Source organism: Penicillium hispanicum, assembly GCF_028827665.1.
Source record: "Penicillium hispanicum strain IBT 35686 chromosome Unknown utg000003l_segment0_segment0, whole genome shotgun sequence".
Taxonomy (NCBI): Eukaryota; Fungi; Ascomycota; class Eurotiomycetes; order Eurotiales; family Aspergillaceae; genus Penicillium; species Penicillium hispanicum.
The window spans coordinates 1,405,322-1,425,831 of record NW_026623195.1 but is presented as its reverse complement, the minus strand read 5'-3'; the positions used below and the strand labels follow the sequence as shown (position 1 = coordinate 1,425,831).

Sequence of the window (20,510 nt, the reverse complement as noted above, 5' to 3'; positions counted from 1 at the left end):
CAATGTAATTGTACAGAGTGGAATGGTTGACCTGCGCTACAGCCTATGGGCCTATGACCACCATCCTCGGGACCGAGACGGCTCGTCGCTGGACGCATTCCTCTCAGCATCCATCATGCGATCAAAATCCGCCCGTGCTTGCTCCTTCTCTCGTCTTTGCTCATTCTCATATCGATCCGCATTACTCGGAGCAGAAGCGGACGGCCCATCACGGGTCGTCTGTGATACGCCCCATTGTGTCCGCGGCTGTTGCGTTTGTGTGGGCCGTGAGGTTCCCGCGGATTGATTTCTGATACGCGCCCACGCACTCCCTGATGGCGATCCATCGGGATTCGTGTATCGATACTCCGGTGCAGTGGGACTGGCGTCGTCGTCGTCGCTACCACCAAAGAAGAAATCAGTGGAAGAGCTCGACCGGGAGGGTGCACCGCTCATCCGCTGCGGTGGCCTATTGCGCAAAGCCTCAGACGCGGAACCGGGTTGACCCATTGAAGCCTCGGTACTGTCATACCCACCATCGTACCCGGTCGTATTATATGATGTCTCGCTTGCGGGCGAGGTAGATGTCGTCGCCAAATTGTCATAGCCATCCTGCTCTTGGCCGGCACTCTCGCGATAACCGCCAACCTGGTCTACCTCCTGCACGACCTTGTCCCCTATGGACGGCTCGCCGCTCCGCAGCCTGCGCACTCTATCGACGGTGACCTGCTGCTGACGCCGTCGGATATCCTCAGGTTTCTGCTGCTTCATATCGGCAAGGAATTGTTGCAGACGGGGATCTGTCAGAAGGCTACTCGTATCTGACCAGGTGCCCGCAGCACTGGAGATAATACCCCCGGCGAAAGTGACAAAAATCATCTTGAACACGGCCGAACCTGCGGTTTGTCGGAACAGAGCTGGGTCGGATACAGAGAAGTCGCGTAGCGCGGAGACGAGCTGGGCCGGCGAGACGGCCCGCGGGAAATGGGGGGATTTGCGCGCTTGGTTGTAGAGGTATGCGGTGCCGAGGAAGGAGGAGAGAGGCACACCGACGCGGCGGTAGTATAAGCTGCGCGTGGAGATGGTCGTGAAGGCGTCCATCTCTTCCTGCGTCGGGGCGCGGGCTGTCAGGACCCAGGAACTCTCCACTCGCCAACTGAGCGTCTCCGCAACCTTGCGCTTCCAATTCCAGCTGCCCAGGAAGCCAAAGTATAGCGTGAACGGATCGGGCTGGACGACGAGCTCCGGCTTGAGGGTCACCGGGAAGTACTTTAGCAAGGCGGCAGGTTGATTCGTCGGACTGGCGGACGAGGCATTTGCGATGCCAGGCGGGCTAGCCTGTGGTGAGGCATCGTCAAGGACCATGGTGAGATCTCCCTTGGGCTTCAATGCGGGGACGAGAGAGCTCTTTGCGGAACCGATGAGGAAGCTGCTCAAGCGGGCATCCGCGGACCTCGGTGACGTGTGTAATGACTCAGCACGAAGGGATTCCCCTTTTGGGACTATCCGTCTTCAGCAATCACGTGCACCCCGACAGAACATCAGAAATCATCAGCGATGCATTATCCTAGTGAACTCACTACTGAATCTCAATCCTCCCGGGGCCCCTCTCCGTTGTATCTCATCCCAATAGCATGGCTCCGATGCACCAAGGGCCTTGGAAAAGGAGGCTTACACCACAACCAGAGGATTGCGCTGATGTACCCACCAAGTGCCGTTTCACCGAACGTCCCGCTAATTTAGCGCGCAGAAATACAATACTGAAGACTAAGTTATGTACTGTCTCATCATTAGGTTTGCTGGGACCGAGACGGGATGGCAGCTTGCCTATCGTTTTGCACGCCGTAAGGCGCCCCACGCCGTGCGATTCTGTGGATTCCACGCTCCACCGGGCATCGACTTGGCGTCAGACCACTTGTAAAGATGGTCTGCTTTGTCGGGTCGCACCGGTGATATTCTTCAGTACCGATACGAAGCTTTACTTTTCTTGATACGACTGCACGGGCTCGGCGCAGGGCGATTTAGGATTTTCCTGTGGATCAAGTTCCCGTGTCTCCTGGGCCCATCGGCCAAGGGATGTTTACGCGGTGTTCTGGCCGTGATAGCTGGGTATTCTTTCTCACGACCATGGGCGCGGCGGGTCAAGTGCACCCACCTGGGGGGTTTCAGCATTCCCTCATAGTCTTGGATGAATGCCGGAGCCGTGGATAGTGGGTTGGTCGTCGTGCCAGCAGTGCAATAACAGAATCATCTTCAACGCCCACTGTCCCGCAGAGCAGAGTGGGCAATGCAGATCATCGCCTGGTGCAGTAGGGGAAAGTAGTGGACAAAATCAGACCATGGAAACCGTGCATTCGAAGCCCATCATCAGCCGTTCCATCTCTTTATCTACTTCCTAAATCACGCTAACTCGCATTCAATCAAGCTTTCTGCGCTGTGCAGCGGCGTCCAGATCTTGATGACCTTGAGCCCGACCGACTCGATCAACTGTTGCCATTGCCGCGCCGTGCGTTCCTTGGCACCAAAGTCGGCCATCATGACAATGTCTAGTGAAGTCGCCTGCCAGTGGGCCCCCGTGTCAGGAACCACGTTCTCGTTAATCAACACCTTACTGTAGCCCGGCGTCATGGCCGCGACCAGCTGGGAAAGGATCTTGCGACAGGTCTCATCATTCCAGTCGTGGAGGATCGAGTGTAAGAAGTACGCGCGAGAGCCTAGTCCGGAATTCACGAGTGAGTTCTTGTCTTGCGGTGAGGAGTTGAGGTTGTTCCTACCTTTCACGGGCTGTTCGGTGAAGAAGTCGTGGACCATTGGCTCAATGGCAGAGTTCAGGGACTGGATCCCACTGATCACCTCTTGCTGGTCCTGCAGCACCAACCTGCCGGTCGCCTGGGGCCACTTCTGGGTGAATTCTTCCAGGTCATGGCCCTTATTGCCGCCCACGTCCACGATCAGGACCTCATTCTCCCCGGTCTTTGTACCCTTGATCAGGCGCTCTTGGACCGGGTAAAACCCGGCATCCATCCAGCTGGGGCGACCCTGATGGTACGCGGACATCAGATTATTGAATTGCGCGGCCAGGTCGGGATAGTCGGGGTTTTTGCCATTGATGAACTCGAAGAAGTGAGACTCGGTCTTGAAGCCCAGGTTGAAAGGCGAGTTATGGCCGTCGGTGGGTGTGCGATATTGATTCTTCTTGAGCCACGAGGGGAGCGCGAAGATGGCAGGCAGGGTACAGCCGTTGCTACGATCCAACCGGAACCAACGTTAGGAAGTGGACTCGGGGGCGAACGGTGATCGACAGGTGTCAGTACTTACATGCACGGCCAAGCATCGCTGTATCGCTTGATGGCCAGCGTGGTCGTGAGCCCGTTGCGAGTGTACTCATCGGCGTTGGTCTCCACCAGAACCCCCATTGTAGCGAGGTGCTTCATGATCCGGCCTAAATGACGATCAGCGATGCCGTGCTTCAGCTCGGCGGATTAGCAGGAGATCGGAAACAGACCGAGCAGCTCGGGCTCTGCGCCCGTGGATTTCGCCAACTCAGCCACGGATTTGGGCTTGTTGGTTTGTGCTAGAAGATCGAAGATGCCCAAATCGATGCACGTTTCAATCCCGGCGAAGGACGTGGGCTAGTGGAGGGGGTCCGATTAGCATTGGGTGGGTTGCATGAGCTTGCAGACAGCATATAAAACGCACATAAGCCCAGCAATACTGCAGCATCGTCTCTTGGGGAGTCTCTACTGCCTGCACCAAAGACCGGGCGGCGTCAAGCAGCTTCAGACGGGCATCGCCCTCGCCATCGGTGAATGCCTGGGAGTACGACTGGATTTCCGCCAACAATTGAGGCAGTCGCTCTGCCGCACTGGGAGACGTCGCAACTTTGGGATCGATCACAGTCGATTGGCCATTGGCCGATCCATTTAGTCCATTGAGCTGGGTCATTGTCACGATTGATGGCGAGGGAGAGGAAGAGAGAATTGCCAGATGGCACGGCGAGGGTCAGCCGTCGGGGATAAGTACGATCAGGGCCAGTATCACTATCAGATAGTGGCGACGACGCGAATGGCCAGTCTTAATCCTTCTCTCCAGGTGGGATTGTCACGCAGCATTACTGGATAGAGAGGATGGAGTCTCGAGACTATCGAGACTACTACACACACATTGATTGATACTGCTCCACCGGCATCTCCTGGAAAGGGCTTGTAATGCCCCATCCCAAGCACGATTCAAATCGACTCCACTACTCAAGCGCCCCAGCTTTTATACAACCCGGGGGCCAGGCATTGTTCGGCATGCTCTTCCCTCCCCCGTGCTGGATCGACCGTATCACTACCTCTTCCAGTCTAGTTCTATACTGCGTCGGGCCCGCTTTAGTTGACGGGCTTGACAGCTAACGCCAGTCTCCACCCCATACACGTACGGTACTTCCTGACTGGGCACATTGGAGGATCGTGTGGCGTTTCTGGCGAACCAGTTCCTCGACCATCTCTCTAGCGTAAACCTTGGACACAATGCCCACTGTCCCCCCATCTGATATTCCCGATGCTCGGTTCCTGCCCCTACAAAGCTGAGATCTTCCCCGAGGTGCGCGCCGCGAGAGGCCTTTCATTCAGTGCTGCTCATGCCCATGCTCCCCGTCGTTGTCCAACACTCTTTTCACCATGGCGGGGACCGGCACCACTCAGGAAACAGGCTCCCAAGGCCCGACCATGATGGCCGTGATGTGGACGATGACTAGCCTCGCCCTAGCGCTGGTGGCCGCCCGCTTGTGTGTTCGAGTCCGACTGCTGCGGAATTTCGGGCTGGACGACTGGCTAATCGGGCTGTCCATGGTAAGAAGAGCACGATTTATGTTGCAATGTGACGGTCCTGATGCTTTGCCTTTCTAGATCTTTGGATTGGTCTTTGTGGCCACGGCGACAGTATCCGTGGCCTATGGATATGGCCAACACCAAAGCGATCTATCCCCCGAGGCCGCCGAGAAGGCTCTCTTGTGGAACGTGATCTCGTTCATCTTCGGCATCGTCTCCTTTGCCCTGCCCAAGCTTGCTGTCGCCGCGCTGCTCCACCGAATCATGAATCCCACCTTTCTGCAGCGCACCATCATGTGGGGGCTGGTCAGCATGGTGTCCGTCATCGCCATCGTGAACATTCTGATCTACATCACCTCGTGCAGCCCTCCGCAAGCTCTGTGGAAGCCCACGATGGTGGCCAATGGCACCGGGACGTGTCGGAGTGTGTGGGTTCTGATTGATTTTGCCACATTCAATGGAGGTTGGTGATGACCTACACAATCCGGTGGAACACGCTGACGGAAGTTGCTCACTGCTAGCGTTCTCTGCGTTTGTCGACCTCTATCTCGCCATCTACCCCGGTGTCATTCTGTTCCGCCTCCAAATGTCCATCCGGAAGAAGATCGCATTGACAGCAGCCCTCGGGTTAGGTTCCGCGTAAGTGATCGCGCCGTGGAAGATCCTGGTAGCTCGTGCTAATATGAAGGTTTGGAATAGTGCGGCAGCATGCGCCATGGTAAAGTGTGCGCAATTGAAGGGCCTGACTGATGTAGCAGATTCCACATGTGAGTTCGACTCAATCACCAGTGTTCACGAAAAAGTCAAGTACTCATGTCGCACTAGATGGAGCCGTGTCACTCGTTATTTGGACCAAGTAAGAACCCCTCTTGCCTCGATGTGTTCATCCCATCGCTAACTCCCCTCCAGTGTCGAAGCCGACGTCGTCGTTATGGCCGCGTGCATCCCAACGCTCCAGCCCATCCTTGAAATCATCCTACGCAAGCTTAGGCTGGTTTCCACCGGCAAGGGCACCTACCACTTGGACCAGTACCAGAACAACCGGTCCTATCCCGCCCAGGGCAACTCGACGGTCGCATCAGCCAAGAAGCCGATCCAATTCACCAAAATGGGTAGCCAGGAAAGCATCCTCGATCAGGACCAGCTCCAGATCCGACGCACCGACGAGGTGCAGATTGAGTACGAGACTCAATCCCAGTCCGACACCCACCACCATGGAAGCTTCACTTGACCGGTTTCGGCTGGCGATACACCCTATTCTCAAATGAGACGGTGCCTCTTTCCCTGTATATTAACCTTTGTTTATCGATGCTTGGAAACTTTTGGCGTTGGCGGGAGATACGGTATAAAATAATTGGCTTGGAGATATCCATGGATGAGATATCTCGCTCCCAGGGATCCGGGAGAAGCGCAGGATCAGATCGCCAGGGTGGCTGATCGACTAGACTAGAATGGATCAAAGCCTGTCAGTCTCCTAAGAGCACCGTGCATTTTGATTAGAATCCACCCCGACACCATACACCGATGGCCATCCTCAGCAACCCTTGGGCCCTGGACGATTCACACCCGACGCGGCTGTGGGGAGAGATGGCTGTCTGCTAGTTTTCTTTTTAACCTTGGTAGAATATAGTTTCAATATGGGTCTACTTTAGTTTGATCTATGCAAAATGCCTAACCAGAAGCAACATCGATTTGCAAACCCTATTCGTTATTCTCTCGTATTATCCGATCTAAGCCATCGAAGGAATCGGCACAGGCCCTTTGGGACCGATACTCCCACTGATATTGGCCTGATGCATGGATCTCGGCCCCATTTGAATCGGATAGTCGATAGCCGAATGGAAGACTCCATAGTTATCCCAGATTACCATATCCCCTTCCTCGACCGGCGCGAGCAGAATATATTCTGGTTGGAGGATACGGTTCTGGATATCGAGAATGAACTTGCGAATCTCCGCCACGTCCTCGACAATACGAGGTTCTTCCTCCGGGCGACTGCGCAGGTAAAGCTTCCGGGCACAAATCCCATGGACTTGGAAGGCTTTCTCGCCCGTTAGGGGGTTCACCCAGACCAATGGATACTGAGAAAGAATCAGCAAACGGGTCGTCGAAACGGAATAGAGGGAGTAGGCTCAATACCCTTTTGACTGCAGCTGGATCAAAGTCCCCTAATTCTTCCAGTGTCAAGCGATCGCCGCCTTCAGCAAGCCCCAGACCAGTCGAATTGCCCTTGCAGCGCTCGATCCATTTGTACGGATATGGCGCATACTCCACCCAGCTGTGATCAACCAACGCCTGTTCTTCGGGGCTTAACATGAGGTACAGCTGCGATGAGCTAAAATACGCAGTCTGTCCCGGTGGAGATATTATGTTTCGACCAGAGCCATCGGCCCACTGCACCGTGAGGTCTGGTCCCTGCGGAAGTCGCACGCATCGCAGCGTCGTGAACCACGCCGGGTCCTTCCCATACAGCGGCGCATCGAGATGCCAGCGCTGGAAACGTGTCAGGCCCTGCGCGAAGTCTTCTGCGGAGGGTGGGATGGCATGGAAGTCGTTGCTGAGCCCGCGGTCGATCGTGTGGTTCTTGATGCCAAAGTGGTCTGCGCCCTGAAACCCTTTGCCGATCAACCGCACGTCTTCTGCGCCCGGGATCCCTGCCACCTCTCGTCCTTGCTGAAGGCGACAGTGTCAGATCCAGTTCTCAGTGACAGGACACGGAGCAGTCAAAGACTCACCGCCAGAAGTCCTCCCTTTGCACGGAATGTGGTGAGATTGCCATGGCTGTGACCATCACGGGCGTTTGGATCCAGTCGGGTCACTAGTTCCCATTGTTTCTTCGGATCGAGCGAGTGTTGGCCTTTGACCACGATGACCTTGTGCCGCCAGACGGCGGCTTTGAGACGATCGACGTCTTCGCCTGGTGATATGGGTTAGATCTTGGAAAGGCCTGGACTCAGACTAGACAAACCAGAGACGTCGTTCAGATCCACGCCGGTGACGCGAGCGCCAAACTGAGAGATCGTGAGTTAGGATCGACCTTTTGAAATGAGATAGAAGCGACTCACGTTGAACTTTTGGTCGGGTGTTCGCTCCAGAGGAGTCACCGTCATCGCAGAGTGTGCAGTCATCTTGCGGTGGTCGTCCAAAGCAGTCATTGATCAATAAGTTGTTCGTTATCCACTTGATGGGTATTTCTCCACCGAATCGGCTTTTAAAGCACGAAGACCTGGTCGGGACGAATCCCTTAGATGGGCGTTGATTGGTCTGACCTGTTTATCTCTCACGGCCGACTCCGGCCGACCTGCAGAGTGTCACCATCGCGGCGATAGACGTCGACCTTCACATGTGAAATCCGGCTGCAGTGCAACGGCTTCTATCAGGACCGGAGGTTGATGGTGACTCAAGGAGATCTTGGTGACCGCTATCGCCATTCCCATTTCCTCAGTGTCTGAGTGCGATATTTTTCACCCGGTTGGACGGCCGATTTCACGGCCGAACCCTATCTTCTCTCGCTGTGAATATCTCGATGGAAGTCTAGACAAACGCCACCATAAAGTAAATCAAAGCACAAAGGAAACCATCATAGTCCTCCTGCAGTCGTACGAAGAAGCCAGAATATGCTAACTCAGAGGCGCACTGTGGTAGAACTAGACTTATTTGTCCTGACACGGCTTTTCTCACGTACTCATCATCGTAGCAGCTGCTAGGTATGCTCCATTATTAAAAGCCGCATTATGGTATTGTCCAATCCAGTACAAGTGCTCGGTTCGCGTGCAATATGCAATCTCCTGGTGGCTTTGGTCTGATACCTAGCTCTCCGATTTCTTCAACAGACCCCGGATTGCCTCCACTGACCCGTTCAAGTCCTGCAATATCATCTGGTGCCCTACACCATCCAGAATCTGCACCCATGCATTGTCTCCGATCAGTTCCGCCAGCGCGATGGACCGTTCTGGGGGCGATATCACATCGCCACCCCCTGCCAAGAGCAACGTCGGGGCTGCAATGCTGCTGTACTGCGGATCTAGATGATCTAGACCAGCAATTGCTTCACAAGTCTTTGCATAGACCTCGGGTTCACAACTTGCCACGGCTTCTCGAACTACCTGCCGTGTTTCGGGAGCAACGCCTCCCATCAAGGGGAAATTGGAGATTGCTGCGGTATCTGCTGCTGCCTGAATGCCTTCTTTTCGGGTCGTTACTGCCAGGCCTAGCATTCGTTCTCGCGCGGCAGGAATGTGGGCAATGGAGCGGCCGGGCCCAAGAAGCGCGAGGCCTCGAATCTGATTGGGGTGTTTGCAGGCGTAGTGCATTGCAATGATGGCTCCGAGGCTGTGGCCAATGATGGTGATTTTTCCCCGGGGAGGACTACCATCAGGTTTCTGTAGAGTTGCCACGAGATATTCCAAGTTGTCGACATAACGTGGGATAGAAAGGGTTGTATCAGGCGAGGACAGTGTAGTCTGGCCGAATCCTTCCAAGTCCACACTGATCAAACGGTTGATTTCGGGCGAGAGAAATGGCAGAAGTGACTGGAAGGTTTGAGTTGATCCTCCTAGCCCATGTAAGAGTACTATAAGAGGACCGTTTGGGTTGCCCGTTTGTGTAAAATGGATTTTGGTGCCCGTTGGAGCGTGGAAGAAGCAAGTAGCAGATGGGATTTGCATATTGCGTTTAGGGATTGTATATGCTGTCCGTGATCGATGACTGTTGGGTCCTTCAAGTAATTGACTGCATCCAGTCAATTATCCGTTCACCATCGCGAGGGTAGTCCGATCAACGGACCCGGCGACGGCCGAGCTAAGACGCAATATAATATCTGAGATCCGCGCCTCGGCCGTCAACTAACTGACCCAGGATATCAAATCTAGATAAAAAGAGCTGGGAAACAGTCTGTATCACTCATCAGTCAGAATTCACTCACGATGGTGTTTGCTGTCTCTGCCACTGCCACCCAGGCAGATTCTCTCCAGACCCTGACTGTTCGCGAGGTCTACCATCCTCCAGAGGCCACCACCAGCAATGGACGCATCGTTCCCATCAAACACAGCAACAAGGTCGACTTTGGAGCTGAAGTCTATGGGATTGACCTCAATCATTTTACCTCGGCCGACTTCGCCGTGATTTCCGATGCTCTCCACCGTCACAAGCTCCTGGTCTTCAAGGAGCAGCCGGAGATGCTCACCCCCCAGCAACAATACCGGCTGACATCGTGGTATGCTTTCTCCAGCTGCTTTGTGTGATATTCATTCTCATCCATCGTTCTGTTATAGCTTCGACCCCGACGAGAAGACCGGAGGATTCGCCCACGGCGCCGATCCAGTGCTCCTGTCGGAGAACGGCGTCACCATCTACGGTCTCCCCAACCGGCCCGCCATCAACGCCCAGCCTCAAGTTCACATTCTGGGACGTGGAGAGGTCCCGTTGAATCATTATGACTTCCCGCCGGGATTCAAGGTCAAGGGCATCGACCACGTCAACTTCCATGTCCCACCGCACATCCCACAAGCCGAGAGAGATGCCGGAGCCAGCCGTTTCTATCAATGGCACTGGGATGGATCGCTGTACAAGATCCCCCCGCCCCGAGTTGGGTGTCTACTAGCAGTGCGCACGCCCAAGGGTCCCGATGTGACAGTCCACTGGGGCGACGGCACAGGGAGAACGCTGGACATTGCACCGGGTGCAACGGCGATGGTGGCCGGATCGCGGGCACTAGAACTCTTGGATGCGGAGACGCGAGAGATCGTGCTGCATAGTCGCATCGAGTACGCTCCCCATGCATTCCAGTGGATGTCGACCGCCCGCAGCACCCAGCTCGGCCATCTGCTCGAAACAGAGGGTCGAGAGATGCCCCTAGATAAACTCTCGCCCTGGTCGGAAGATGGCATCTGTGTCTACCCCATGGTCTGGACGAACCCCGTCACTGGAGAGAAGTCCCTGCAGGTCCATGGCCAAGGGGCTTTCAAGCTCTATCTGAAGAGCTCTGCGGATGGAGAAGAGACGGTGATCACTGACCTGAAGGAAGTCCGTGCCTTTATGAACCGGTGTGTTTACATCTTCATCTACATCTTTCTGGGGATTTGAACCTCGGACTGACACGTTGGTCTAGGATCATGAGCCCTGTCCTCTCACCAGAAAACATTTACGCGCATCCTCATCAGGAGCAGGACGTGATCCTCTGGTATAACCGGGCGTTGTGGCACAGCATTGTAAGCTCCATTCCGGCACGTTCTAAGATCTCTACTCATGCTAACCTGCTCTGCTACAGACTGAATTCCCGGAATCGTACGGCCCGCGGATTATGCATCAATGCAATGTTGCGGCCTCGGATCATCCGTCCTCGTAGAGCGGTTGGGATATTAACTAGCGATGGGGATTTCGGGTGTCGTCATTATCTAGTCCGGTCAACGCAAGAGCTACCTTGAGCTCTAGAGCCATGTTTGACCCGAGTATCAACATTTATAGCGACCCTTTTCTTTCATCTCGCTTGGGTAACAGCCTTTTTGCTCAATTTATTCAGAAAGGCGCGGTTTAGATAGATCGTGAAAGGTAAATAAACGCGATTAGTCGTCCATGAGTCTTACTTTCATGCACTCGACAGTATTCACGGAATTTGAATCCGACCACAGGTCAACTAAGATCTATACAACCTGAGAAGGAAAGAAAGAAAGAAACTTAAACACTGTCGCTCAATTCCAGCAGAACTATTATCCATAGAAGTTCAACATTCTTCCACCCATCAATACTCCTTTGGCTTGACAGACAGATACTCTGTCTTGTTGCTCATGGGCACCTCTGCCTCTATATCTGAGTTGACCGCATCCAGGCGGCGGACGACCCCAGGAACGACAGCGGGGACCAGCGTCGCCCGGTCCGGCCAAAAATAATTCAACAGGAAGTAAAGCGTCAGCGACAGGGTAAACCCGTAGATGTAGTTGATGGCGTAGAGGTGCTGTAGCCCCTCGTTGACATCGACATTCTCAGGCGTCACCGAGTGTGCAAGGCCGGGGAGAAGCGGGACAATCACCACCAAATTACACAAAAGCGCGCGCCAATTCGTACCGAACTATTGGGCGTTGCATGTGAGATTCCGACCGCATTAGCGTAGAAGGAAGAACATACCTGGTAGAAATAAATCCCTCTTGGGTTGTAGAGAGCCGGCACGTCGTACTTGCGTCGTTTGACCAGCCAGTAATCGCAGCATAGAATCCCCGCGAACGGAGCCATGAAGATCGCATACGCGCCCATGAAGCTCAAGAAGGTGGTGCCGTTTTTGATGATAATCCAGGGACAGAGGGCCCATCCACCTAGAAACGTGCACAGGATCATTCCGCGTCGGATGTTGATCCACTTGGGACACATGGTTGTCATATCTAAGCAAGGGTCAGCACTGTCATCTCTGAAGCATGGGTTGGCGGTACACACCATTGGCAAAAGAAATGGAATTGGATGAGATATTGGTGCATATCTGGGCTAATAGCCATAGCGATGCACAGAAGAAGGCTGCAGCCCGACCACCAGAGGAGCCCTGCCACTGATCTATGATCTCGAGTGGACTCCACAGTAGGGTTCCGTACACTTTTCTGGATGCACTGGCAGCGACGATGCCAAACAGGCCGGTGATAACCTTGAACAGGGGGATCATGGGCAGCTGCCAGACAGGACTGCCGGGTCTTTTGCTGAACCGGGAAAAATCAGAGATGTTGACTGCGAGCGTGGAAAATCCGCCTGCGCCTCGTTAGTGGGAGATCACCCGCCGCAGGTTGGGACTGTCGTATACCAGTGATAGAGGTCATGTTTGTCAACCACAGCCAGGCCCGCTGGGAGCCATGAACAGTCGGTGGTTGGTGGAAAATAGCACTCCCTCCTCCTGCCTTGACGGAAATCCAGATCACCATTGCCAACGCCATGGGCGGCACCAGAGTTGATTTGAAGATGAACATGTACTGCAGCCTGTGGGTTGGGATAAACAGGAACGGGGTCTGAATGACATGGTAGATCAAGTAGGACACCATGCCCTGGGTCGTGATAGCGGCCGATGCTGGAAGGTGATTTGGAAGATGGGCATAGCTGGGCCAAATGGCAGTGATAATCTGTCGGTCTGTCAGTTATACAGAGCTGCCCACTCACGCCATCTAACTGTTGACTCACCGGAGTCACACACTGCCCTCCATAGGAACTCTGAATGCCGAACCAGAACAGACCGAGCATCGCACGCGATGCCACGCAGAAATACCCAAAATAAGTGCCATAGCTCGCGCGAATGGCGACGGGGAATGGGATATGCAAGTCCGCTCCCACCGGGCCATTCAGAACGGTTGGAATGGCATTGCACAGGGCTGCCACCAGCGTCAACAACACGGTGTCAGTCGCTGATAAGCCCGAGGCATAGGCTGAGCTGGCCGCAGACCAGGTCGACACGGTGACCAGGTCCGACAGCCAGTACTGCGTGAAGGTCCAGCCCGTCCACGTCCATTTCTCCGGGGGAACTGGATCTTGATCGGCGTTGCTCCACACATGTTGCGGGGCGATGCTACTATCTTGCTTGGGCAGAGCCCAGCGTGCGCGATCAAGCAGATGCATCGCGATGGTTGACAGCCTGGCCGATCGGTTGGGCGTGCTGGATCTTTTCAGGTTTCGCCATCCCTGCATTCCTGTCCGACGTCCAGGCCGCTGGACGATATGTTCTGGGAATCATCGCTGGGAATCATCGCTGATCGCTTGCTCTATCTCGCTTCCCCGGCGATTCTCCTTATCGCCCGCCACCCAGCGTTCGCCCTAGCGTCGGCCGAGTTGATAATGCAGAGATATGGTCGAGGCCTCAACAAAACCCGTCCAGAGACCCGTCTCCGTCCGATTTCCGTGGCTGCTCGAGCACGACGGACCCATCAATAGCATGTCGACAGCATCAAATCGATACGCGATGAACCCGATTCCATCCACGCGAAAGCGACTGGCCTGCGCAGAGTGTACGCGGCGGAAGATCAAGTGCGATAAGGTGTTGCCGTGTCGAAACTGCCGCCAGAGGTGAGTTGCACCCTGAGTATCACAGGAGTCAAGTAGATGTCCTGACCAGAAGGTGTACACAGAGGAAGTGCCTGTTATCGCTCGCCCGTACCTTCTCACTCACGCCCGGCCGCCATCTCGCCGCGCCTTGCTCTCAATGAATCTTGCGTAACGGAATTAGCAGGGACTCTCACTGCACGTCTCAATGAGCTTGAAGCAACATTACAAGCCGCGATAGGACGGGGGATTACCACTTCGAATCTGCATGACAATGCGGTCCCTTTATCTGCGCGAGATGGGCGCTCAACTCGAGCGCCGTCAGAGCAGGATGTCAGCCCTAGCCAGGAGACGGCCGAGGTCGAAGATGCGGCAACCATCCTGGAATTCCTGGCCTGGGGTCGGCGAAAAGTCCCTGAATTCGAAGGATTCGGGGCTGTTCCAAATTGCCCACCGGCACCCTCCCCCGGAGATGTATCTCTGCATGATAATGCTGTAAATTCTCCTCTGAAGCTCACCGACGACGTATCCTCTCTTCCATTGCTGCAACTGCTACTTCCTGAACCCCATTCCTTACTGCAGATCATCAACTACCATTGCGAGTGTCTTTTGTGGTACCATGCTTCCTTCTCTGGCCACGTCTTCCTGGAAGAGCTCGATCGATTCCTTAAACAGCACCACGGCTGCATCGAAAATGACAACGTCGATCGTCAATGGATAGCACTGTTATTTGCTGTCCTGGCAGGGAGCATGACATGTGCACCTCCCACCGTGGCTCTTTCATGGGGATTTCAGGATCGAGAGCGGGCAACGCTTTCCCATCAGATGTTCAAAGCAGCCCTGGTCTGTCTGAACCTGGCAGATTACACGGCCCACCATTCCCTCTATGGAGTCCAGTGTATAGCCACCATGACCATCAGTGCCCACCTGCTGGGGCACTCCAATAGCCACTCGGTCATGCTGGCATCTGCAGTCCGAGTTGCGCAAAGTTTGGGCATGCATCGATTGGGCAAGGAGATCGACGACCATCCATCGACTCGGGTTCAAAGAGAGATCGGACGGCGCTTGTGGACAGAGTTGTGCATCCAAGATTGGTTCTCCATTCCTTTCTCGGAAAGCTATTTGATTCATCGACCCGACTTCAATACTGCAAAGCCTCGGAATTGCATGGATGATGGCAACATGAGCCCTGTCTCCGAGGAGGTGCCCACCACTGTAACCTACCACCTGGTGCTATACGACATTGCAACGCTTATGCCCCAACTCCAAGACGATCTTTCTTCCTCGCAGACTCTGTATGCGAAGTACGAGCATGTCATTCGATACGACACCCAAATGCGCACCCTAGTAAGCAAGCATGTTCCACCGTGCTTACGCAACACTCCTGTTCAGCCCGGATGGCCCCGATATATTCCATGGGCGCGACATTGCCTCACCATCAGCTCGGCCCATAAGATCATCATGATCCACCGCAAGTTTCTCTGGTCGAGTTTCACGAATCCTGCCTTTACTTTTACTCGCAAGACGTGCATTGCAGCCGCGAAAACCATCCTTCGCGAGCAGAAGCAACTGGCCCAGGAAGACGGGCCTATCCTATGGATCTACCATGCTTTCGCTGTAGCTGCCAGTGTACGTGAATTCACCCCAGCCCTACTTGTTTCTTGAACTGCGCATTCTAACCCGACTTAGATTATCCTTTGCCTGGATCTCTTCTTCGACCCGCTACCCGACTCTGATCAGCGAGAGCATCGTAAATTAGCGAGCGACATGATTGAGATTCTAGCAGAAAGCCAGACAAGTATGATTGCCGCGCGAGGGATCAAGATCCTACGATTGCTCCTGCAATTGGAGCGGGATCGGGGCAAATCATCATCGGCCTGGGATATCCATCGTCTAGTTCAATCATTCTGCGAGCAAGAGTCATCTAGCGGACGCGCGCAGGATTGGCAGTCCAGAAATGAGCACCCTTCGATAACGGGCGGCCCAGTGTCCCCATCGTCCTTACAGCAGTCGGATGCTTTTCTCCACGAACGATATCTTGGCGACCTCAACGGGAATTTTCCTCTTCCAAGCTCCAGGTTTGGGTTGCATGACTCTCTGGAAGATATTTTATTTCTGGCGCAACACGGTGGATCTTGAATTCGGTGAATGCTACATATATGGCCCATCGACTCTATCGAGGCAATCTAACTGGCCGACGCTGTACAACTCGTCCCCGACTTTGTTCGTGCGCAGCCATTGGGACAAGGATAGGATGGATCGTACTGCCACAAGAAATACGGATCGGTCTCGTTGGTGAGAACATTTCCCATCAGCCGTGCCTGGCTCGGAAGATCGAAGGATGCCTCAAAGACGTCCACCGATGCAATGCGAATCTGGCCCCAGCCCTTTTGGACGAGTGTCGCAATGGATGTTCCGTAGACGTATTCGCGGAATCCAGACCACCGAATGGCAGAAGCGCACTTGGGATCGGTCAGCTGTGCTATTGGAAACGTCCCAGCGTGGCGTATGAACGAACGCACCATTGGACAGCTTTCGGCATTTGTATACAAAGTCAGATCAGCGAAGGCATCTTGTGCTTCCGAGGCTGTCAATCGGAAATCGCCATGGGGATCAGTCAGGATGGCCGTGCAATTGTTGATCGCAGCCATTTCACCTGAAGCGAATCACTTGGTCAGACACTCGCGAATGCAGTCATTGCTAGAACTAACCGTGTAGTGACGGGTTTCCAGTATTTCCATTCTCGTTGACGCCCATACAGATCAGCTTGCCGGTGTTGGAGTCGGTGTGGTTGACGATCACCGTTCCAAAGGCTGCAAAGGGACACGGCGATCCGCTTATTCCTCCCAATGCTTCGTTCGCGCGTCGCATCCAGTGTGCTCGAGTTGCGAACGAGATTCCATTGATCATCAGGGTTGGGTCGGCCAGTGTCACTGCCAGCGCTACAGAGGAGAGTGCAGTAAGCGAAGCCAGCACATGAATAGGATAATGCATAGTTTTTCTCTGTTTTTCCTTTCTGCTTGTCGTATTTAGGCCGCGGACATTGAATGATAATCCGGTGGCCTTTCTCTCGGGGGCGTACAATGACGACAAGTTAAACCATCGCAACCTGGACGGGGAACTCCGACCTCCATGCAGGCTAGATGGGCCTTGGAGTCCGTTGCGGCCGCGGTCGGCCGAGCGGTTGATAAGACTCATCAATGAGTTCCTACTGGGCCAGATCCACGCATATGCGTCTGGGGAATGGCGAAGCTAATAATTTTGGACTCTGTGAATAAAGATTAGAGAGGAAACGCGGAAAAAGGGCTAGCGGCTGGCCTTGGAGAGTGCAGTATATTTTCCAGGTCTAGCAATTCCAGGCGAAGGCCCGAGTACTCTAGAAGTTAAAAAAAAAAACTCTGAGCTCTCCTCGAGCTAACGGTTTACACTTGTTCTGCTTGTGGGCTGGAAGTAGACCAGTCTCTGAACCAAGACGGGCATTCAGCTCATTCAACCAAGACTATACCAGCAGTTCCGAATATCAGAGGCCACTCTCAACACCTGGCAACATTGCTCTTGGAAATTGAAATCACTCGGCTGGAATAATATGGTTCAATACCGAACAGCTGGTCTCGTAGGGGGTGCACAAGGCAGAGACTCCATTTGACCCGATGAGCTCGGAAACAATGCAGTACATTTCAACTCACCATTTCAACGCCCAGAAGTCCCCACCGGGGCACTTGGAAATGTAGCCTTGCCCTAGTTACTCCGGTGATCATTTGTAATATAATCATTTCTACCGATATACCTAGCAGCTATCCTGTCTTGGCCGCCGAGCCTATTCCATTTCGCCCCCACACGGACCACTAATACCCTGTCTCGTAGTGTTCGATCTAAGACGATATCCATGGATATAGATTCCGGTGATGTTGCGAGTACCTTGACTATTCTCATGTCATTATGCATCGACCGAATTGTCAAACATAAAGTCGTCAAATATGAGGGAGATTTCTAAGGGAGAGGACGGAGGGCCGAAAGGATATATGGTGGATTGCTCAGCCTGAAAGGATCGGTGCGCTAGTAAACTCGCAATCCTGACGAAAAGAATGCAGGGTACTTATACCTGGGTATAGCTATGCCTCTGATGGGCATTAACAACCACTTTTCGCGCGAGACGTCCTCGCTGTTGCGAAGATGCGCTTCCTCAAACCGATCCTCCCTTGCCTGGCTATTTTCTCCATCCCAGGAATTTGGGCCTTTCCAGCCGGCAATGTCACCCTCACACACACTGAACCCTCCACCGATATCGACAATCATCTTGTGCAGCGAGCGGGACCGGAAAGATCGTCCCCTCTTGGACAACTCCTCACCCGTACCTATAATGCGGGTTGGATGATCAACCCCAGGGCCGACCAAAACGACCAGATTAGATATGTCGCGCGTCGATTCGGTGCACTGCCGTGGGAGGTGTCATACTGGAACCCGACAAAGGACCTTATCATTAGTTTCGTCACCGCAAAAGGGGCCGGCTTTGTCATGATCCCCAATAAACTACTCGCCGGGTGTGTTACGAAGAACGGGCCGCGCAAACTGATAGCGAATCAATATCGAACAACAATATATGAGCCACTCTTTGGTTCAAATGGATACTTGCATCACGTCATCGACACTTTCAAGAAGGACGGTAAACAAGATCCGCGCGACTGGTGGTTCCCCGATGGTCTTGTGCTCTTTATCAGCTCGCAACATCGAACCACCACTGCAGCGCCAGACAATCAAAACACGCCGGCGAATAGCCCAGCTATTGAAGAGCTTACAGACGATCTCTTTACGCTCTGGACTACTGGACCGCAGGGTGAATTTGACAATATCCTCCAGCAGCCAAATCGATTTGTGTGGCACCCCCTATCTCCTCATCCTAACCCCCTACCTTTCACCTCGGAGAAATGGACAGCGCAACAAGGGGCTGCTATCACTTGGGATCCCTCGGCCGTAAAATACGAGGTCTGGCTGGGGTCTGCGGATACTCAAAACCCAACGTTTAGTGAGTCGCAGGCGGAGACGGGCTTCACGTTCCAGCAATGGGGGTATTACCCCGAGTCGGTCTATCCATTGTCTATGCCCGAGGGTAGCGCGGGACCGAGGAACCCCGGACCTGGCGCCGGCTGCACTTATATTTGTGAGACGAATTAGCTCCTCGATATTTTGGTATGATTAGATTCAACTTTTGGAGCAACGCGTGAGCAAAATGTGATCACCAAGTAGGATCTCAATCGGGGCATCGCGGTTTGCTTCAGGGCAGTCGCCATGGCAATTCTGGAGGTAGTCTTTGCATTTAAGAAGGTTCTGCATCAATGTCATTGCTGTTACCACACGGGTCGTTGATTTGGTAGACTCTTCTACCTGCGTTATGCATACCAGTTTGCCGCCTCCAGAGGTTGCATTTCTGTCGAAATCCAGAACAGGATCACGGTAGACGTACGTGACGAGATCGAACAAAAACCATTGAAAAAGGAATGCCCTTAGTTCTCGCTCTTTTCCAACTCCGCTTCAGTCCAGTCCCACAACCGTTTCCCCATTTCTTCATCTTTCGCGTATTTGTTCTGCATCTTGTGGTTGCCCACGGGGACATAATATCCTCCATTGGCAAGGTCGAGTCGTTTCGCACCGGCAGCAGCCCAGACCGCATTATAAGCACCCTCGGGGAGTGACGACCCAAACAGCCCCAATACTCTCGAGCCCAGTTTAGTCAGTGCTGAGCGCTGGTGAAGGGCGTCATATAAACCGGTCATGATAATGCCTGGGTGCACGGAAACCGACATGATTGACGGATATCGTCGGCTGAGCTCGGCCGCGAAGAGAATATTGGCAGCTTTGGATGCACCGTATCGGGTGTTGGTGTTGACCTTTTTGAGCTTGTCCTGGTCCAAGATGGTGTCGAAGCAGGGAGCAAGTGTGTGGCCGATCGACGACAGTGACACGACCCGGACGTCGGAATCAGGCTGCTCAGCCGTCCTCAGCAGTGCCGGCAACAACAGCTTGGTGAGCAAGAAGTGGCCGGTGTGGTTGGTTCCAAACTGGATCTCATGGCCCATGTCGGTTTCACCCGGGGGCAGCGACATGACGCCAGCATTGAGGATCAACATGTCAAGACGGTCTGCTTGCAGGTGAAACTGCCTAGCTGCATTTTGGATGGATTTATTCGACGTGAGTTCCAGTGGAAGCCAGGTGATTTCAACGTCGGTTGAGGTGGATGATTTGATGTCTTTGATAGCATCCGTGGCTTTGGCTTCTGAACGAGCCCCAAGGAATATTTTGCTCGGCTTGTGTTTTGCCAGTTGTCGAATTGACTCCTTGCCCAACCCGGCGTTTCCTATTGCTTTGTTAGAGATCTAAACATTCCAACCCGGAAAAGGCCATGGGTATCAAAAAGGATCAATCTCGACGCACCCCCTGTTACCAGCGCAACTTTCCCGGACAGGTCTGGAATATCGCTGTCGGGGTTGAAGCTCACTCCCCCTACATAGTTGAACGGGTTCACCCACGCTGCGAGAAATCCCGCCATTGCCGTGAAGTTGGCGAGCAGTGTCGTACGGAGAATTTGAACGCGAGAGCCCATCGGGGTGGTTTTTCATATGTACTGGCACTCGGAGTAACCATGCCCGCGTGTAGCTTCAGCATTCGTGCCGAATGTGCATTTTGATTGGCAAGCTGAATGGGGGGGAAATGGCTGAT

At 53.8% G+C, this 20,510-nt stretch overlaps 11 protein-coding genes across 11 annotated transcripts; 4 read left to right on the top strand and 7 right to left on the bottom strand.

The window, feature by feature from the left end:
- Positions 1–51: 51 nt before the first annotated feature.
- Positions 52–1,344, bottom strand: N7459_002948 (putative endo-1,3(4)-beta-glucanase; the record flags this gene model as incomplete). Its single annotated transcript, XM_056942133.1, has 1 exon — positions 52–1,344. One exon carries the CDS (start codon positions 1,342–1,344, stop codon positions 52–54), a length of 1,293 nt encoding a protein of 430 aa, XP_056802016.1.
- A 1,035-nt stretch (positions 1,345–2,379) lies between these two features.
- Positions 2,380–3,924, bottom strand: N7459_002947 (uncharacterized protein; the record flags this gene model as incomplete). Its single annotated transcript, XM_056942132.1, has 4 exons — positions 2,380–3,223; positions 3,298–3,421; positions 3,485–3,611; positions 3,679–3,924. 4 exons carry the CDS (start codon positions 3,922–3,924, stop codon positions 2,380–2,382), a joined length of 1,341 nt encoding a protein of 446 aa, XP_056802015.1.
- Positions 3,925–4,643: 719 nt separating this feature from the next.
- Positions 4,644–6,024, top strand: N7459_002946 (uncharacterized protein; the record flags this gene model as incomplete). The annotated part of the gene is made up of 6 exons (XM_056942131.1): positions 4,644–4,814; positions 4,872–5,256; positions 5,315–5,432; positions 5,493–5,560; positions 5,619–5,649; positions 5,703–6,024. 6 exons carry the CDS (start codon positions 4,644–4,646, stop codon positions 6,022–6,024), a joined length of 1,095 nt encoding a protein of 364 aa, XP_056802014.1.
- A 499-nt stretch (positions 6,025–6,523) lies between these two features.
- Positions 6,524–7,948, bottom strand: N7459_002945 (TauD/TfdA dioxygenase family protein; the record flags this gene model as incomplete). Its single annotated transcript, XM_056942130.1, has 5 exons — positions 6,524–6,874; positions 6,933–7,466; positions 7,529–7,710; positions 7,762–7,804; positions 7,859–7,948. The coding sequence occupies 5 exons, from the start codon at positions 7,946–7,948 to the stop codon at positions 6,524–6,526; spliced, it is 1,200 nt and encodes a 399-aa protein (XP_056802013.1).
- Positions 7,949–8,602: 654 nt separating this feature from the next.
- On the bottom strand, positions 8,603–9,460 carry N7459_002944 (alpha/beta fold hydrolase; the record flags this gene model as incomplete). The annotated part of the gene is made up of 1 exon (XM_056942129.1): positions 8,603–9,460. The coding sequence occupies one exon, from the start codon at positions 9,458–9,460 to the stop codon at positions 8,603–8,605; it is 858 nt and encodes a 285-aa protein (XP_056802012.1).
- Positions 9,461–9,718: 258 nt separating this feature from the next.
- On the top strand, positions 9,719–11,139 carry N7459_002943 (TauD/TfdA dioxygenase family protein; the record flags this gene model as incomplete). Its single annotated transcript, XM_056942128.1, has 4 exons — positions 9,719–10,008; positions 10,067–10,837; positions 10,903–11,002; positions 11,062–11,139. The coding sequence occupies 4 exons, from the start codon at positions 9,719–9,721 to the stop codon at positions 11,137–11,139; spliced, it is 1,239 nt and encodes a 412-aa protein (XP_056802011.1).
- Positions 11,140–11,532: 393 nt separating this feature from the next.
- On the bottom strand, positions 11,533–13,376 carry N7459_002942 (nucleobase cation symporter-1 family protein; the record flags this gene model as incomplete). The annotated part of the gene is made up of 5 exons (XM_056942127.1): positions 11,533–11,859; positions 11,916–12,166; positions 12,219–12,521; positions 12,574–12,886; positions 12,945–13,376. The coding sequence occupies 5 exons, from the start codon at positions 13,374–13,376 to the stop codon at positions 11,533–11,535; spliced, it is 1,626 nt and encodes a 541-aa protein (XP_056802010.1).
- Positions 13,377–13,716: 340 nt separating this feature from the next.
- Positions 13,717–15,461, top strand: N7459_002941 (Zn(II)2Cys6 transcription factor; the record flags this gene model as incomplete). The annotated part of the gene is made up of 2 exons (XM_056942126.1): positions 13,717–13,820; positions 13,889–15,461. The coding sequence occupies 2 exons, from the start codon at positions 13,717–13,719 to the stop codon at positions 15,459–15,461; spliced, it is 1,677 nt and encodes a 558-aa protein (XP_056802009.1).
- A 521-nt stretch (positions 15,462–15,982) lies between these two features.
- Positions 15,983–16,994, bottom strand: N7459_002940 (nucleoside deaminase; the record flags this gene model as incomplete). Its single annotated transcript, XM_056942125.1, has 3 exons — positions 15,983–16,258; positions 16,319–16,452; positions 16,508–16,994. 3 exons carry the CDS (start codon positions 16,992–16,994, stop codon positions 15,983–15,985), a joined length of 897 nt encoding a protein of 298 aa, XP_056802008.1.
- Positions 16,995–17,969: 975 nt separating this feature from the next.
- Positions 17,970–18,968, top strand: N7459_002939 (uncharacterized protein; the record flags this gene model as incomplete). The annotated part of the gene is made up of 1 exon (XM_056942124.1): positions 17,970–18,968. The coding sequence occupies one exon, from the start codon at positions 17,970–17,972 to the stop codon at positions 18,966–18,968; it is 999 nt and encodes a 332-aa protein (XP_056802007.1).
- A 329-nt stretch (positions 18,969–19,297) lies between these two features.
- N7459_002938 (uncharacterized protein) lies at positions 19,298–20,394 on the bottom strand (the record flags this gene model as incomplete). The annotated part of the gene is made up of 2 exons (XM_056942123.1): positions 19,298–20,148; positions 20,226–20,394. 2 exons carry the CDS (start codon positions 20,392–20,394, stop codon positions 19,298–19,300), a joined length of 1,020 nt encoding a protein of 339 aa, XP_056802006.1.
- Between the last annotated feature and the right edge of the window lie 116 nt (positions 20,395–20,510).